This window comes from Microcaecilia unicolor, chromosome 8, assembly GCF_901765095.1.
Source record: "Microcaecilia unicolor chromosome 8, aMicUni1.1, whole genome shotgun sequence".
Taxonomy (NCBI): Eukaryota; Metazoa; Chordata; class Amphibia; order Gymnophiona; family Siphonopidae; genus Microcaecilia; species Microcaecilia unicolor.
This window is the reverse complement of record NC_044038.1, coordinates 19,906,321-19,924,706: the sequence shown is the minus strand read 5'-3', so window position 1 is coordinate 19,924,706 and position 18,386 is coordinate 19,906,321. Positions and strand designations below refer to the sequence as shown.

Genomic DNA, 18,386 nt, shown 5'->3' with positions numbered 1-18,386 from the left:
ACCTACTGGTTGATGGACACAACTATCCCACAGGTTCTGGAATAGTGGGAAGCTACTTAGTGGAAAGACTTGTATGTTAGAACTTTTCAGGAATGGGATGGCTCAGAAGTAGCGATATAACAGCAGCACCGTGTAACATATTTTTGGTTGGAGAAGCCAAACAAACCATACTTTAGATTTTATCTACACCACGCTCATCCTTTTTCCTACTAGGTTACTGTTTAATTTTGACGCTCCCAATAAGCTCCTCCTGTTTAAAATAAATACTTGCATTCTGAAATGTTTTTAAATGGGTGCAAAATAGGATCCATAGAAGTTCTAGCAGGGGAGAGTAACTACTGGTATACCCTTGACTGAAGAACGGTACTATTTCTACCAGAAAGGTCATCTTTTTCGACCGAGCGCACAACTTCAGGAGGGACAAGCATGGAGCAGTGAGGAAGGAAGGGGACACCCACCTTGCCAGCAAGATCAGCCAAATTAACCCTAGCGATCAATGGGGTAACATACATCGCAGCCAGACTGTCCTCACATCTTCCCCCACGCCTTGAGCTTATTTGGAGGTTCTAGCAGGGGAAAACAACTACTGGTATACCCTTGACCGAACGGTATTTCTTCTATCGGGAAGGTCATCTTCTTCAACCAAGCACACAGCTTCAAGGAGGGATGAGCATGGAACAGTGAGGGAGGAAGGGGGACACCCACCTAGCCAACCAGATCAGCCAAATCAACCCTAGCGATCAATAGGGTAACATACATCGCAGCCAGATCGCCCTCCTCCCCCAGGCCTAAAGTTTTCCCACAGTGGTGGGAGGCGGGACTGGAGGTTGGGAGGCAAGGATAGCGCTGGGCAGACTTATACGGTCTGTGCCAAAGCCGGTGGTGGGAGGCGGGGATAGTGCTGGGCAGACTTATACGGTCTATGCCAGAGCCGGTGGATGGGAGGCGTGGCTAGTGCTGGGCAGACTTATACGGTCTGTGCCCTGAAGAGCACAGGTACAAATCAAAGTAGGGTATACACAAAAGTAGCACATATGAGTTGTCTTGTTGGGCAGACTGGATGGACCGTGCAGGTCTTTTTCTGCCGTCATCTACTATGTTACTATGTTATTGCTGGTACCATCCACTGCAGTTGGTGTAATTACTTTCCTGTAGTCTTTAACCTCTATCTATAACTACAAAAAAAAGAGGAAGGGGTTACATTAATTTCAACTCAGTGCAAAGTTTTTCAGCAGTGTTTGGAACAAAAGCATGGGGAATAATTCCTCTCTAATCTGCTTCTATGCGCTGCTGTGTATATGACAGATGAGTGCGGGCTGCAGAAAAGTTGGTAGGGTGCCCTCCCCCTCCCTATTGCTTATCCAGTGGTCCAACAGATTTCCAAAAGGTTTTTCACTCACTAACAGAGGACAACAAAGGAACTTAAAGAGACAGGAAAGAATCAGTTCTCACTAAAAAAAACTTAGAAGAATGAAGTCATTCAAGGGAAAATGAAGGCAATGCCATTTCTTCATACAAAACACAATCCTGCCTGCAGAAGCCATTGGACATCTCGAACCCTTTTGTTGTGACATAATGTTGAAAGCAGCACATGATAAACAGGCATGAAAGGAAATAAAAATAGAAGACGTAGGTGAATGCAACATAGAGGGTCTTAACACCAACCTCTCTCTTTACTTGCCACACTATCACCCTCCCCAGAACCACAATATTTGGGATGTGCCAGCCAGCCTTTTAAGTAAAATGTCTTCCACAACTCGGCCAATAAAATCATAACAAAAATGAGCTCCAAAGTTACACCATCATTCCTACTGCTGGACTTTGGTATTTACTTCCTCCTCCCCAGCCTCTTTTATTTCCCAACAAATAACCCTTTTCAGAAGCAGTCAGGGCCTTTATCCACAAAGGAGCATAAAGCGTCCACTGTGCCTTTCTGCATCCTCCAGCTCAGCGTGATCGTGTTCAAAGACGCTGCAGTTTGTTGCTTAATGATGTGAACATGGAGTGGGAGTCTGTAGGCCATGGACCCATTCCAAACAGCAGGAGGTCTTCTATGGTCCGGTGCCAGCACTTCAGCTAGCAACTAAAGCTGAACAGCTGCAGATTCAGGGCAGAGCAGGAAAATAGTTCAGTTTTCCAGAGACAGTATCTGAATTCTTTCCTGAGCGAGAAGGTGGGTGGTCTGGCTCCATGCAACTTTTCACAACTGACCCTCAAGACAGAACAGGCCAAGTTCTGCAAACAAAGGAATTTTACAGAACTGCCCCAAACATGCCCACAGGTCTTCCACTCTCAAAGCCAAAACAGCTACTCTGAGAATACAGACAGTTCAAGAAACTAGGACTTGCAGCCTCCTATCCCTTTTCCTCCTTATAATCCTGTCCTCTTTTCACTGTTCATCTCTGACCCTCTCTCATCACTTGGGAAACAATAGCACCAAATTCTGTCCATGCCACTGCAGTACCAAGACTTGCAGGATACAAGACTATGAGATACAAAGAGATTCCTATTTTGAAGTCCTGTTTGGCTTTCGTTTACTCGCAATCGTTCTTCCGAAGCTAAGATGTTGGAGCGTTGAAGCCTTATTTTTGCACTACTAAAACTATATCTACTGTCACATTCACCACAGCTTGCTAACTTTCTTGACTAGCTCCATTGCTCCCCAAGTAGCTGCAGTATTTGTGCTCAGAGTTCTTTTCAATAACCTTGGACAGTGCAGTCATTCCTTTCTTGAGTAATGAATCCACCAGTTTATCCTTCCTAAAAGATCTTCAGATTTTAATTGTAGACTCTGCTAACAATGAGCTAACAGTAGGAAAAGAAGTTCATGACAACTCCAAGAACAGGTGTCAGGGAAGGAGGAAGTTGGTCAACACTCAATTTGAGTTGGGGCGTGGTCTTTCTACTCCATCCTTCCTAATGTATGCTGGGGCTCAGGGGAGCACCCACACAAGTGCAAGTAGGTCTGTAGGTTCCAGGAGGTCCCTTGGCTTAGGAGAAGGCACCAAAGAAGTTCCCTGAAGAAATGTATGGAAAAGAAGACCAACAGGAGTGATTGCTGTGAGGAGCGAGTCAACCAAGAAAGGAGCAGCTGAGTGTTCCATGAAGCAGGTGCCTTTTAGGGATGGGCAGTCAGAAAATGTTCATTCTGTATCGTTTCCCATGTCGTTTTCAGGAATGTTCATTTTATTTGTTTTTATTTGGCCATTTTTACATCACGGAAGCAAAGTCGTTGAGTGTGCACTATGTACACATGAGCGCAATGGCCATCCTTCTTTGCAAGTAGTACGTACTCTCTTGAAAAGAGTGTGAACTATTATGGGCAGACAATAAATCATTAATTTTCATGTTTCTTCAGCTCATTTTGGTTTCATAACGACATGGCATGTCATTGACATTACCCGTATCGTTGCAAATGAATGTCCATCCCTAGCGTCTGTCCTAACCTGAAGGGAGTCATTCATTGAATATAAGATCTGAGGATCTACAGAGTTCACCGATTACCAGAGTTTTCTCTCTTGTTTCTAAGATTCAGGAGTTTGAACTGTACCAAGGATAAGTCTTTTGGCCTTCTGTTGATTCTGATTTTTTCAAAAAATTATCAGTAAATCAACTTCTATTTTGAACAATCAAACCTATGTGAAGCTTGTATTTCTTTTCTGCCTTTACTAATCAATACAATACAATAAATGCTTATATTCCACTGCAAACCAAAATCTCTCTGCATGAATAACAATTAAGAAGACTAGCCTCATCTAGTGAATTACATAACACATAAAAGAGTACAAATTATCATCAATAATTACATTTAACCAGTTTTCTGAACCTCGAATAGCAAACCTCTGTCCTAATCAGAATTTGGTGTGTCTACTTAATTATACCACTTAATTCAAAAAAATAGGCTAAGTCCACAAAAATGTCAAAAAAACACATGAATGGACTAGCAGTTCACTGAGTCAGGAGGAAAAGGTCTCAGACATCACCCGGAAGTTCCCCATTCAAATCTTTATGGGTCAAAGCTCAAACCTCAGTGTCCGTCTGCAGCTCAACAATACAGATATGAGCAAAATGAGCTCTGTTGTTTGGAAGGCGACTGCTGGTTCTTACCCTTTGAAGAAGCATTAGCAAAAGGTGTGTCTGTCGGGCCTTAACAGGTCCAGATAAGTGTCGCTGCAATAATGCAATATAAGCTGCCATTGTTGAGCTGCATGTGGACACGGATGACTGAGTTTTCCTTTTTGAAGTTTCATTTGGTAATTTAAAATTGGAAAGGAAAGAAAAAAAAACCCATATAAACAAGGATGGAGATTTGATTAAAATTATCACAGTCAGGTTTGAGCTTTGACCCATAAAGATTTGAATGGGGAACTTCCGGGTGATGTCCGAGCCCTTTTCCTCGTGACTCGGTGAACTGCTAGTCCATTTGTGTGTTGCGTTACTTAATTATACCCAGGGAATTTTTTGAGGGGGTACTCGGGGGTACTGAGTACCGGCACCTTTTCTGTTGTCTGCTAAAATTAACCCATGGACCTCATATTTTAATGAAACAGCTCAGGCTCTACATACAAATTCTGCCTTGTCATCAATTCTGAGACTGGTTGCAGGGGGCCTGGCTATTGTGGGGAGGGTCCCTCAGTGATCACCCCACCCCTGAAGGGTGGCCTGGCATTTGAGTACCGGCATCTTTTTCGCTAGAAAAAATGCACTGATTATACCCCCACCCAACCCCTCGACCCACTGCCACAGGGAAGATGTACCCAGGTAACACTTGAAATGGATAAGAGCTAAGGAAAGGGAAATCCCTAGGCAACTAAGGATACTTCTGTAACAGCCTGAAGGGACAGTTTTTGTGCGGCCAGTAACACTCTGTGAATTCCATTTGCCAAAGGTCAGAAGATGGCAGTTTCACACCCCCAGCATGGAGCAGACCCTCAGCAAGGACCATCTGAACAATGTTTTCAGTAGGGTAGAATGCACATTCTGAACCAATACTGGAAGAGATTTCACTCTAAGCCAGCCAGAATTCTGCCAGACCTGAAGGTCACATCACTGCATTCATTTCTCTATTATTGATTTTATTCATAAACCATTTTGAACTGCCCATCAACAAAAGCGGTATATCAAGACTGGAATAAAACATACCGAGTTCACCACAGATAATTACTATGAATCCAGAAGTTACTCCAAGCAAGGGATAAATTAGTGTTTTGTTTACAGAATGCTACACAACAAAAGGAAAGGAAAACACAAGTCCTCCTGTTAATTTGGAGTCTAAGGGGCTGATACTCAGTAGGAGATAACCAGGCAGTGGCTACTGAAAATCCAGGGAGACCACCGCAGCACTATGTAGATCAGGCCCAGCACTGAATATCTGGGTCAAATTCTGCAGTCAGCGCCTTAAACATCACTGCAGGCAAAACGTGGGGCCCTAAATTTACAGTGGAAGAAGATTTCACTCCAGGGTCTCACAAAGGGCTGATGAGCCCCAAAGCTATCTCAAGAGCTTTACTAACAAACGTGGAGAACCTGGAGTATCTCCTGAAATTAGGAAACCCGATTCTTTCTAATTTGTTGAAAACCAAGAACATCTTGCCCATGGACATATTTACAAAACAAACACTTAATATACTCTGCGTCCGTCTATTTTTTTTTTTAACATAACTGTTACTTGTATAATTTTGGCAACAAATATTGTCTTGCCAATAAAGTTATCTGCACATGAAATAACTAATGGATATCCTAACTAAAGATACCGTGCCTCCAGATCACTGCACTCAATATTTGCTTCAGAGAAAGCATAAGCCTTTAAAGAAGAATAACGCTCTGATCAGGAATTGGCAAAATTTGGAGCCACACCTTAACCTCTGCCCCCCCCCCCCTTTTAATTTCCACCTCCAATTTTTTAAAAATTTCTCAGCTTCTCTAGTCAATGATTGGCACTTACAATACACATCTATATTTGTAAAATGGCTCCTCCCACTGTGCGTGAAGACAAATTACACATACATTTCTACATCACTTTTTATGTACTTTACAAGTTCTACGTTTGTAAAAGCCTTTTGTAAGTGGAGGAGTAGCCTAGTGGTTAGTGCAGTGGACTTTGATCCTGGGGAACTGGGTTCAATTCCCACTGCAGCTCCTTGTGACTCTGGGCAAGTCACTTAACCCTCCATTGCCCCAGGTACAAGTTGCTAGTGGAGGAGTAGCCTAGTGGTTAGTGCAGCAGACTTTGATCCTGGGGAACTGGGTTCAATTCCCACTGCAGCTCCTTGTGACCTTGGGCAAGTCACTTAACCCTCCATTGCTCCAGGTACAAAAACCACAGAAATGCAGTATATCAAGTTCCATTTCCCTTTTGTAAAAGAAGGGGGAGTCGAGATATCTCAAGTCCGATCTCAACGTTTTATGTAAAACGAGGCTTCACAAATAACAGCTTCTACCAGATGAAAACCTAATCTGCTACCAATAAGATACCCCAACATAAAAACAACCAAGCTTTTTATAGGCCTTCAACAACCTGGAGCTCAGGACGGTGTACAGTCAAATCAAAAGCAACAATAAAATAACAGATTGGATAAACAATTACCACATGAAGATGCAAAAAAAAAAAAACCATGATAAAAGCAACAGACTGAACTGAGTGTCCCAGGACCTCTCCCAAATCACATGACATCAGAGAACCTCCTAAAACACTTACCAAGTGGTTGTTGTCATAAACATTTTCTTTACGGAGGGAGTTGAAGTTTCTGAAAAATATAAACAAAAGTATTTAGCCACAGAACTTTTCATCTCGTTCATCAGCTCGCCAGCACCTCATTTCTCTCTCCTGATTTCATGTCCTCTCAGTCGATGTCTCGCCTCCCACCTGGACTCTCCCTTCATCCTTCAGGAGTGCCCAACTTTGGATTGTTCCAGAATCTACTAGGCCGAAGGGAAGATCACTTTGGATCTTGGGGAAAGTACGGTAAGTAGAAATTGTGAATGAGGGAGGTGGTAATTGAAACGTTTAAATAAAGGAAATAAAAAGCCAAATTAATGAGGTCTAGACTGAATCTGATGAATTAACATAATGTGGAGTGGATTATCTTTAAGGACATGTTTGATTATAAGTACATAAGTACATAAGTAATGCCATACTGGGAAAAGACCAAGGGTCCATCGAGCCCAGCATCCTGTCCACGACAGCAGCCAATCCAGGCCAAGGGCACCTGGCAAGCTTCCCAAACGTACAAACATTCTATACAATCAAGCCATTGTGACATCACTAATGAGGTTGGCTCTTATTGGTGGAATGAGCCACTATGACATCACAATAGGTTAAATCACTGCTCTATGTAATAAAAGTGAGCCAAGTAGAGAACATAAGTACATAAGTAATGCCACACTGGGAAAAGACCAAGGGTCCATCGAGCCCAGCAATCCTGTCCACGACAGCGGCCAATCCAGGCCAAGGGCACCTGGCAAGCTTCCCAAACGTACAAACATTCTATACATGTTATTCTTGGAATTTTGGAGTTTTCCAAGTCCGTTTAGTAGCGGTGTATGGACTTGTCCTTTAGGAAACCGTCCAACCCCTTTTTGAAACTCTGCTAAGCTAACCGCCTTCACCACTTTCTCCGGCAACGAATTCCAGAGTTTAATTACACGTTGGGTGAAGAAAAATTTTCTCCGATTTGTTTTAAATTTACTACACTGTAATTTCATCGCATGCCCCCTAGTCCTAGTATTTTTGGAAAGCGTGAACCGACGCTTCACATCCACCTGTTCCACTCCACTCATTATTTTATATACCTCTATCATGTCTCCCCTCAGCCGTCTCTTCTCCAAGCTGTATAGCCCTAGCCTCCTTAGTCTTTCTTCATAGGGAAGTCGTCCCATCCCCGCTATCATTATGCTAAATTATGCTAAATATACGCTAGGGAAAGAGGGAAAAGGGTCTATTCTACTGCATAACTTTAAACAGACAAAATGATCTATAATCCTTCAGAAGAAAGATTAAAGTTAAAAGGTATAATCACAGATGTCTCGGAAAGAATTCATGTAAGGGCAGTTCTGTGCAGCGACAGTTACCAAGGCATCAGGAAATGCACGGCCACCGACTGCAAGAATGGGATAAGGGTCAAGAGTCACTGCCAAGTTAAATACAAAAACTGTCTCTCTAATATGTAAACTGTAAACTCTAACCCTACAAAGCCCCAGGGAATGCTCAGCCTAAACAATCTCCACTCCCTCTGCATGTACACAAAATTACATGACCCGCCTGCGTCTGTGCGTCACTCTGTTCTATATCTGTTCATTCAGGTGTTTCCTCTACCACATTAACTAGCTTTACAATATGAGAGCACATCCCTGCAAATGTGTGTGTGTGTGTGTCTGTCTCTGTGTGTGTGTATTCAGGGGCGTAGCCAGACAACAGATTTTGGGTGGGCTTAGGCAAGAATTGGGTGGGCACCAAGTGTTCTCCCCCCCCCCCCCTCCAAAAAAATTTATCTCAGCTGGTGGGAAAACGCTTCTTTCCAACTTGGCAGCAGGCATGCACTGAAAACAGAGCATGCGCAGGTGCCGGTGTTGTGGAGAGTAGCATTTTCGTTACCATCAGGGGGAAATCTTCAGTTGGCGGAGCTTGGGATCCCCACCAGTTACCACTAAATATGTGCTACTGTTGGGTGGGCCTGAGCCATAAACGGGTGGGCCCTGGCCCACCCAAGTCCACCTGTGGCTACGCCACTGGTGTGTATCACTCTATGCTGTTCATTCGTTTCGTCTACCACTTTTACTAGCTTTACAATATGAAGCACATCCCTGCATATGTCTGTCTCTGCGTGCATGTGGGCGAGTGTAGTGAATCACTCTGTGCTGTTCATTCAGATGTTTCCTTTACCATTTTAACTACCTTTATAATATGAGAGCACATCTCTGTATAGGAGGAGGAGTGGCCTAGTGGTTAGGGTGGTGGACTTTGGTCCTGAGGAACTGAGTTCGATTCCCACTTTAGGCACAGGCAGCTCCTTGTGACTCTGGGCAAGTCACTTAACCCTCCATTGCCCCATGTAAGCCGCATTGAGCCTGCCATGAGTGGGAAAGCGCAGGGGACAAATGTAACAAAAATAAAATAGATACTATTGGAGATTCTACATGGAATGTTGCTACTATTGGAGATTCTACATGGAATGTTGCTATTCCACTAGCAACATTCCATGTAGAAGGCTGCGCAGGCTTCTGCTTCTGTGAATCTGACGTCCTGCCCGTACGTACATGCAGGACGTCAGACTCGCAGAAGCCTGCGCGGCCTTCTACATGGAATAGCAACATTCCATGTAGAATCTCCAATAGTAGCAACATTCCATGTAGAATCTCCAATAGTATCTATTTTATTTTGGTTACATTTGTACCCTGCGCTTTCCCACTCATGGCAGGCTCAATGCGGCTTACATGGGGCAATGGAGGGTTAAGTGACTTGCCCAGAGTCACAAGGAGCTGCCTGTGCCGGGAATCGAACTCAGTTCCTCAGTTCCCCGGGACCAAAGTCCACCACCCTAACCACACCTCCACTGTTGCTACTATTTGAGATTCTACATGGAATGTTGCTATTCCACTAGCAACATTCCACGTAGAAGTCGGCCCTTGCAGATCACCAATGTGGCCACGCAGGCTTCTGCTTCTGTGAGACTGACCCTGCACGTACGTGCAGGACGTCAGACTCACAGAAACAGAAGCCTGCGCAGCCTTCTACATGGAATAGCAACATTCCATGTAGAATCTCAAATAGTAGCAACAGTGGAGGAGTGGCCTAGTGGTTAGGGTGGTGGACTTTGGTCCTGGGGAACTGAGGAACTGAGTTCGTTTCCCACTTCAGGCACAGGCAGCTCCTTGTGACTTTGGGCAAGTCACTTAACCTTCCATTGTCCCATGTAAGCCGCATTGAGCCTGCCATGAGTGGGAAAGCGCAGGGTACAAATGTAACCAAAATAAAATAGATACTATTGGAGATTCTACATGGAATGTTGCTACTATTGGAGATTCTACATGGAATGTTGCTATTCCATGTAGAAGGCTGCGCAGGCTTCTGTTTCTGTGAGTCTGACGTCCTGCACGTACGTGCAGGGTCAGACTCACAGAAGCAGAAGCCTGCGTGGCCACATTGGTGATCTGCAAGGGCCGATTTCTACGTGGAATGTTGCTAGTGGAATAGCAACATTCCATGTAGAATCTCAAATAGTAGCAACAGTGGAGGAGTGGCCTAGTGGTTAGGGTGGTGGACTTTGGTCCCGGGGAACTGAGGAACTGAGTTCGATTCCCGGCACAGGCAGCTCCTTGTGACTCTGGGCAAGTCACTTAACCCTCCATTGTCCCAGGTACAAATAAGTACCTGTATACAATATGTAAGCCGCATTGAGCCTGCCATGAGTGGGAAAGTGCGGGGTCCAAATGTAACAAAAATAAAATAAATAAATAAAAAATATTCTTTCTGCCACTGTGCAATGACCTTACAGCTGCATGGGTGATAGGAAGCATTTTTAACAGAACCAGGGAGTATGTGCCAAGGGCAAGGCCACCAAGAGGGGGGGGGGGGCCCAGCCATAAGCGTCCTCCCCTCAGTAGCGTTCCTGCAAACTACTGGCAGCATCAAAAAAGAAAGCAACCTGCCTCCAGCTGGCCTCGGACATGTTCCCTCCGCTTTGTCCCACCTCCTCTGACGCAACTTCCTATGGGACACACAGCAGAGGAAACACTTCGGAGGCCAGTCACAGGTAAGTTGCTTCTTTGTTGATGCTGCCCGCAGCCGAACACTGCCGAGGGGAGAAATATTGAACCAGGCGGGGGTGCGGTGGTAGCAACGGGCAGGTGGTGGGGGAGTAAGCAGCAGGCAGGTGGGGATGAGGTGGCAGCAGTGGTAGCGGGGTACATGTTTTGCCCTGGGCCCCGACTGCGTCTCTCGACCAGCCCAGCACTGAATATCCAGGTCTAGTTCGGGCCCTGGTGGTCCGCACTTATAAAAACGATGACCACCACAGGCGGAATATTCACCCCCTATTTTGTAAATGCCAAAGCCGACATTTTTAAAAAAACACTCCAACCTTCAGCTTTAAGAGCTGAACCCAAGGTTTCAGCTCAAGAACAATTAGACAAATTGTTACCCTCTTGCTTCAAATGTACCATTGGCTTCCCATTGCGCAAAGAACCAGACGCGTAGCCAGGTTGAAGGTGCCGGGGGAGTGGAGACTGGACTTCCGAAGGTGCCGGCGCATGTTTTAAATGAGACAGATGGCGTAAAAAATAGGCGCCATTGCAAGTCCATTTGGGGGAGCGTACGTTCCCCTGGTGCCCCCCCCCCAGCAACGCCACTGCAAAGAACTACACACATCCAACCAGAAATAAATTAAAATAAAATATAAATGCTGAGAATAATGTTAATTGCCTAATTGGAATTTGTAATACTTGGTTTTTTGCAGTTTTCCTTATTTAAAGAGCACGTCAAAAATACAGTTTATCCTAGACCTCTCATATACTGACACCATTCCCGATGGTGCTTTATTTGATAGCTAAATCTTTGGTGACTGGCATTTCTCACCACCTTCTGACATTACATTGCAAGTGTGACCTCAAGCAGGGTCAAGTTTATTCAGTACTTGTTATCCTGCACATCAAATAATAAGGTCTGAGCAGCTTTCAATTCTAAATAGACAGAAAGGAAGAAAAGGAGACGATGGTTTGGGGAGGTGGGGGGACAGGGAATGAGGGGAGCAAATGGGACTACAATGAAAAATGGGAAAGATATGAGGTATTTTAGTTGACGAGTCTTGGACTCTGATTTACATAAATGTTTGATATCATTATGTATAAATCTAACCCATTAATATTTTGAATGAATATTTGTAACCCATTCTGGACGTTATCGGTCGAGTGGGCTAAATACGTGTAAAAATAAATAAATGCCATACTTTGTATTGTTATCTGAATATTTTTATTGCTGTAATTATCGAGTGCTTATGTTTAACTTAATTTTGCTGTACAGTGTATTGAGTGAATTCCTTCAAAAAGGTGGTTAATAAATTCTAATAAATAAATAAAGTATCACACATAGCTAGCAGAACTAAGGGAATAACCTTAGGCCCACAGCGATGACAGCCCCGAGTTCAAAGGGAAAAAGCATCTAGAGAAAGGTTTTAAGATCAGTTTTAATTTTTCCTAGAGAGGACTGCGATTCAAGATGGAGAGGCAGGGCATTCCACAGAGTAGGACCTACCACGGAAACGAGAGAGTGGCACGTGGCATCATAACCGATTTGTCGGAGGGTAGGTATGACAAGTAAATGCTGTTGTGAAGAGCAGAGAGTGCGTGACGGGGATTAAGGTGTCAAAAAGCGAGCGAAAAAAAAATAAAAAGGGGAACCAGTGCTCCAAATTTTGAAGGTCAGAAGAACCTTACAGGTGATCAACGTGCGTGACTAAACTTCTTTGAACCTGTGATTAGTTTGATGGAGGTATTTTGGATTAGTTGAAGGCGATGTAGGTCACAGACTGCAACTATATCTATATCAGCGCATGGCCAGAAATTAAAAAACTGAAAAAAAGGGGGCGTCGTTGTGTCTGTTCCCCACTGCCCCTTGTGTGCGAGTGCGGGAGCGATGGGCAGGGGATTTGCAGAGATTACCCGAATCTTTGGTTTTAGCAACTTCTGTGCAATGTATCCCACAGATTACTCCGGCAGCGAAATTAGGAGTGTGCCAATTTCTAATTTTACACTGCGCATATATGGGGTGGCATTGAATTCCCTCTGTGTTCAAAATGCAGGGCCCAACCTAATTCCTTTTTTCATGCTTTTTGGGGATGTCCGATGGTTAATAAATTCTGGGCTCAAATTGCTAGATATTTGGGTAGGAATTTGCATTCTCTAATTCCACTTTCAGCCACTGATTTTATATTAGATAAATGTGAGTGGGTACAGTTGCAGAGGGGGGAAGGAGGAAATTTTTCCATAAGGTGACGCTCCTGGACAGGAAAGCAGTTCTTGAGGTGTGGACTTCGTCTGAGTCCCCTTCTTTTTGGGGCTGGTGCAACTTATTACATCAAGATATGCTCTGATGTGAGAGAGTAGGGGGAATTGGGAAAATTGTTAAAAGCTCGATGACAATATTTTCTTTACTTTTTGTTCATTTCTTTGTATCTATTGTGGTGATTGTATGTTTATGGAGTTGGTTGTAATATTTGACTTGTCATCAATAAAAATTGTTGAAATATTTAAAAAAAAAAAAAAATTTTAAGCCCTTTTTGATCACCATGTTAGACATGGGCTTAACGCATAGGAAAGGCCCCTGAAAGGGGACACGAAGCTCATTTCTTAGTGCAGACTGAACAATGCCAAACTCCTCCCCTGAGCAAACCTCCTCTACAAATACCTCCCTACCTGCACTGCGCATACTTTAGGAGTGATCTAATTCAATTAGCTGCTTTTTCCATGCATAAATCAGCATGCGAAAATTAATTGAATAATGAGCTCAGCATGTAACCAATTATAGAGGTTAACTGGCACTCATTAGAATTTGTGCATCTGGCTGCACTATTCCATAAGGCAGGGCACCCAGCTCCCTTAGCGCATATCTGAAAAGGGGTGTGGCCAAGGGAGGGGCATATCAGGGGCACTCTGAAATGTTGCACGCGTATTTACAGAATACAAGATCAGCGCATCCAACTTGGGCACCATCATTTACACCAGGTTTCAGCAGTTATAAGTCCGGCACCCAAAGTTTAGGCGTACGGAATCAGTGCTAAGCGCAATTCTATTAAGGGTGTGTGCTTTTTATAGACCTGGGCTTAGAACCAATCTTTAATTCCCACTTTTAAGAGTGAGAAAAGTTTATAAAGTTGCCTCCATAAAGTCTTTAGGGTCCTTTTACTAAGGTATGCTGAAAAATGGTCTGCGCTGCTGCGGATGCGCGTATTGGATGCGCGCAGGTCCATTTTTAAGCACACCTACAAAAAAGGACTTTTTTTTTTTTTTTGCTGAAAATGGATGTGCGGCAAAATAAAAATTAGCGCCCGTCCATTTTGAGCCTGAGGACCGTACCACCACCCATTGATTTAGCAGTAAGGTCTCACGCGTTAACCGGGCGGTAATCATCAGTGCGCATACACTGCCAATTACCGCCCAGTTAGCGCCATGCGGTAGAAAATAAAAAATATTTTCTACCTCGTGTATCGGACACATGTAAAAAAAAATGGAATTACCACCCGGGGCACATGGTAGCCAGGCGGCAGTTCCAAATTGATGCACGTTGGACATGCGTAGGCGCCTACGTACCTTAGCAAAAGGGCCCCTTAATTTTTTTACTAGGATAAGACTCCCTGGTTTAGAGGCAGGTTCAGCACTGCAAAGTAAACTGTACATTTTGAAAAAGAAAGAAAATGAGCAGTGTGGGTGGATTATCTGTTACTATCAGTTTCATCTAACCAGGCTCCTGATGGTTCCCACACGTTCTCATAAGAAGATAAGAAGAGCCCCAGTGGGTCAGACCAATGCTCCATCCAGCCCAGTATCCTGTTTCCCAACAGTGGCCAATCCAGATCTCAAGTACCTGGCCGAAACCCAATTCCCGAGTGCTGACCTAATGCCAATTTGCAGTAAAGTAGAAAATAAATCCAGCCAGGGCACAACAGAGAGACAAGAGCTTCCCACAATGGAAACCCAGCCAAACCACTAGACAGGACTTGACAGTCGCCTAGGGCGGCAAAGAGCAGATGCCATGAAAACAAATGCTAAGTCCTGACAGCCACATACACTCAGAGAATTATTAGTTTGTACTTCTATTAGCAGGAAAGGTGAGCAAATAACCCATTTATGCAGGTCATAAGTACATAAGTATTGCCATACTGGGACAGACCAAAGGTCCATCAAGCCCAGCATCCTGCCTCCAACACTGGCCAATCCAGGTCTAAAATACCTGGCAAGATCCCAAAAATGTAGAACACATTTTATGCTGCTTATCCCAGAAATAAGCTGTAGTTTTTCCCCCAGTCCATTTTAATAATGTCTATGGATTTTCCTTTATGAAGCTGGCCAAACCATTTTTAAACCCCGCTAAGCTAACCGCCTTTACCACGTTCTCTGGCAGCAATGTTTGGAAATTACCTTCACTATTGATATACATCAATAATGAAGGCATGTGAAAAACACTGACAACAATGTTTAATATTTAAAAGACTGATGTCCAGTTGTGCATTTCACAAGGTTATTGAGGGAAGGGTGATACGAGGATGATCATGAATGTCAAGTTTAATTACTAAAATCTCAGTGGGGGAGCCTAAAAGCATGATTGAAGGGGCCCCCAAGGCGGAAAATTTGTTTAAACACATCCAAAACCTTCCTACTGACCAATGTACCTTCTAAGCTGCGCATGTGCGCAGGTCAAAACATTGCAAAGCACGCACCATTTTCCAGCAGCAGTGCAGACACATCGCACCACCACGCTAGCCAGGCCCGTGCAAACACTAATGACCTCTGGATACTTTGGGGAGCACAATTTCAGTTTGAGGCAAGGACACTCGAACAAGGGAGGTCATTCACACCTGTTACGTCTGTGCTCACCTCGCCCTCTGGTGCCAGAACCGGTGGCTGCGTGGACCTGTCACCCAGTTCCAGATTTCAGGTCAGTCTGGTCCGGATCTTCCGGGCTGCCAGACTTGCTTGCTTGCATTGAACCTACACAGCACCCATAGTTTCCTGGTGATGGTTGCAGCTGAGCTCCAGGTGCTGCTGGGCTTATTAGCCATTCTGAAACCTTGCTGCTTTGCCTTTGCATTGCGTCTAAGGCCCTGGTATGTTGGTGCTTTTGCACTTCAGCCTGAAGTTGTTTCCTTGCTCTAGTTCTTGCCTGAAGTCTTCTTTCTAGTTAGTCTCTGTTTAGTTTAGGAGTATTGCTTGTTTCCCAGTCTTGTGTCTTGTTGTATGTCTTTGTCTAGTTCTGGGTTTATCTGCGTTTGTTCCCTGCTTCGGTGGCTGCTTGCAGCTTTCAGTTCAGTCTCCTGTCTAGCTGTGTTTTGTTTCCCTGTTCCAGTGGCTGCTCGCAGCTTTCAGTCCGGTCCTTTACCCTATCCTTTTCCCTGCCTGCTGGGTTCCCTGTGCTGCCCAGCTGTAGCCAGTCCTGCCCTGCTCAGTAAAGTCCTGCCGGCCACCTGAAGCCTTGAGCTCAACTCTTGGTGGAAAGTGGCCAGGGGCAGGTGAGAAGCCTAACTGTTTGTCAGAGGATCCTGCCCTGTCTCTAGCGTGGGGTGGTTTTGCCTGCCACTGTGCCGACTCTCGGCAGTGGCCCAAGGGCTCACAAACCCAGTGTCCAGCTTTGTAACGTGACAACACCACACCACCGCTCCCGCCCAGGCAAGAATCTTAAACACCACTGCTGTCCGATGCAATTAAATTTGGGTTACACCTCCAGCTCCTTTCGGGAACGTGTGTTCAGCTTGCCACAAGGGTAATTACACACGAGGGCCAATTTGGAGAGCACAGTTTCAGCCTGCTGCAAGAGGTACCGTTAAAAATGTTGGCACACACCCCAAGTCCTCGATATTGGACTCCAAGATCAAATTCCAGGGAGCAAAGAAATAAAGCAACAAAAGAACAGGAAAAAAAAAACTTTTTAAAACACGTATAACGCACTCTTAGCTTCAATACATACTGCAAGCACCATCAAAACAGATCACTCATTAGGGGCGGCCCATATCCGAGCAGACATCTGCTTAGTAGCAATAAATTCAGAAAGACATACTTTAGCGACTGCAACTGTACAACACATCTGCAAGGAAAGTTCAATAAAAATGAAGCTTCCAACTGCATAACCCCTGGATGTAACAGTAAAAACTGTTTACGCCTCTTCTGCGTCTCCCCAGACCCGTCTGGAAAAATTCCTACTTTACAGCTGAAGAAAAGCTTTTCTCTGTTCTTCCACAAATCATTCCTCATCGGATGATAAGCCAAGGCTACAACCATAGTAAACTGAATCACAGTTTTAAGTTTGTGTCCTCGTCGATGATACGTTGAAAACCTTCTGCTCAGTGTGCTGCTGCGGCTAAGAAAGCAATAGAATGTTAGGTATTATTAGGAAAGGAATGGAAAACAAAAACGAGGACGTTATAATGCCTTTGTATCGCTCCATGGTGCGACCGCACCTCGAATATTGTGTTCAATTCTGGTCACCACATCTCAAAAAAAGATATAGTGGAATTAGAAAAGGTGCAGAGAAGGGCGACAAAAATGAGACAGGGGATGGGACGACTTCCCTATGAGGAAAGGCTAAAGCGGCTAGGGCTCTTCAGCTTGGAGAAAAGGTGGCTGAGGGGAGATATGATAGAGGTCTATAAAATAATGAGTGGAGTTGAACGAGTAGATGTGAAGCGTCTGTTTACGCTCTCCAAAAATACTAGGACTTTTTTTAACGGCAACGCGATGATGTCACTAGGGGGTCTGTGGGATATGCCGGATGGTCTGATTAGAAAAGGTTGGATAATCATGACTGTACTGTATATGTTGTTCTGGTGCACAAAAGTTTCCAAACAAACCAGAACCCCAAGTGTGCCACTCACATCAGTTTACATAAGTACATAAGTATTGCCATACTGGGGAAAGACCAAAGGTCCATCGAGCCCAGCATCCTGTTTCCAACAGTGGCCAATCCAGGTCACAAATACCCGGCAAGATCCCCCAAAAAGTACAAAACATTTTATACTGCTTATCCCAGAAACAGTGGATTTTCCCCAAGTCCATTTAATAACGGTCTATGGACTTTTCCTTCAGGAAGCCGTCCAAACCTTTTTTAAACTCTGCTAAGTTAACCGCCTTTACCACATTCTCTGGCAACGAATTCCAGAGTTTAATTAAATGTTGAGTGAAGAAACATTTTCTCCGATTCATTTTAAATTTACTACATTGTAGCTTCATCGCATGCCCCCTAGTCCTAGTATTTTTGGAAAGCGTGAACAGACGTGTATTCTGTAAAGCAGTGCTCCTAAATTCTAACGCACGCTGCTGAAAAGGGGCATGGAATGGGCAGGTCATGGGCATTCCGGAAAACTATGTGCAGGATTATAGAATACGCCTGCTATTGCGCCTAACTTAGGCATCGGTACTTATGCCAAGTTTTACTTGGCGTAAATGGCCATGCCTACAGTTAGACACTGTCATGGCCAATCAACTTATTCTATAAACCGCGTGCAAATATAGGCTTACTCTATAAAAGTATGCCTAAATTAAGGCACACTTTATAGAATGGGCTTAGGCGGATTTCATTTTGGCGGCAACTTTTTTGGTGGACTATGTAGAATCTAGCCCTATAGCACTTAAATGTGCATGTACATTTTCCACATGATCCAAAAAGGGGGGCAGGGCCATGGAAG

General features: G+C 44.3%; 1 protein-coding gene across 1 annotated transcript in view; it reads right to left on the bottom strand.

Annotated features, from left to right (window-relative positions):
• The window catches only part of LOC115476152 (MICAL-like protein 2), a 104,965-nt gene that overhangs the window by 69,986 nt on the left and 16,593 nt on the right, over positions 1-18,386 (bottom strand). The window contains exon 2 of the mRNA XM_030212355.1: positions 6,698-6,746. Within this exon, the coding sequence (XP_030068215.1) occupies positions 6,698-6,746 (49 nt within the window). The remainder of the gene's footprint in view (positions 1-6,697; positions 6,747-18,386) is intronic.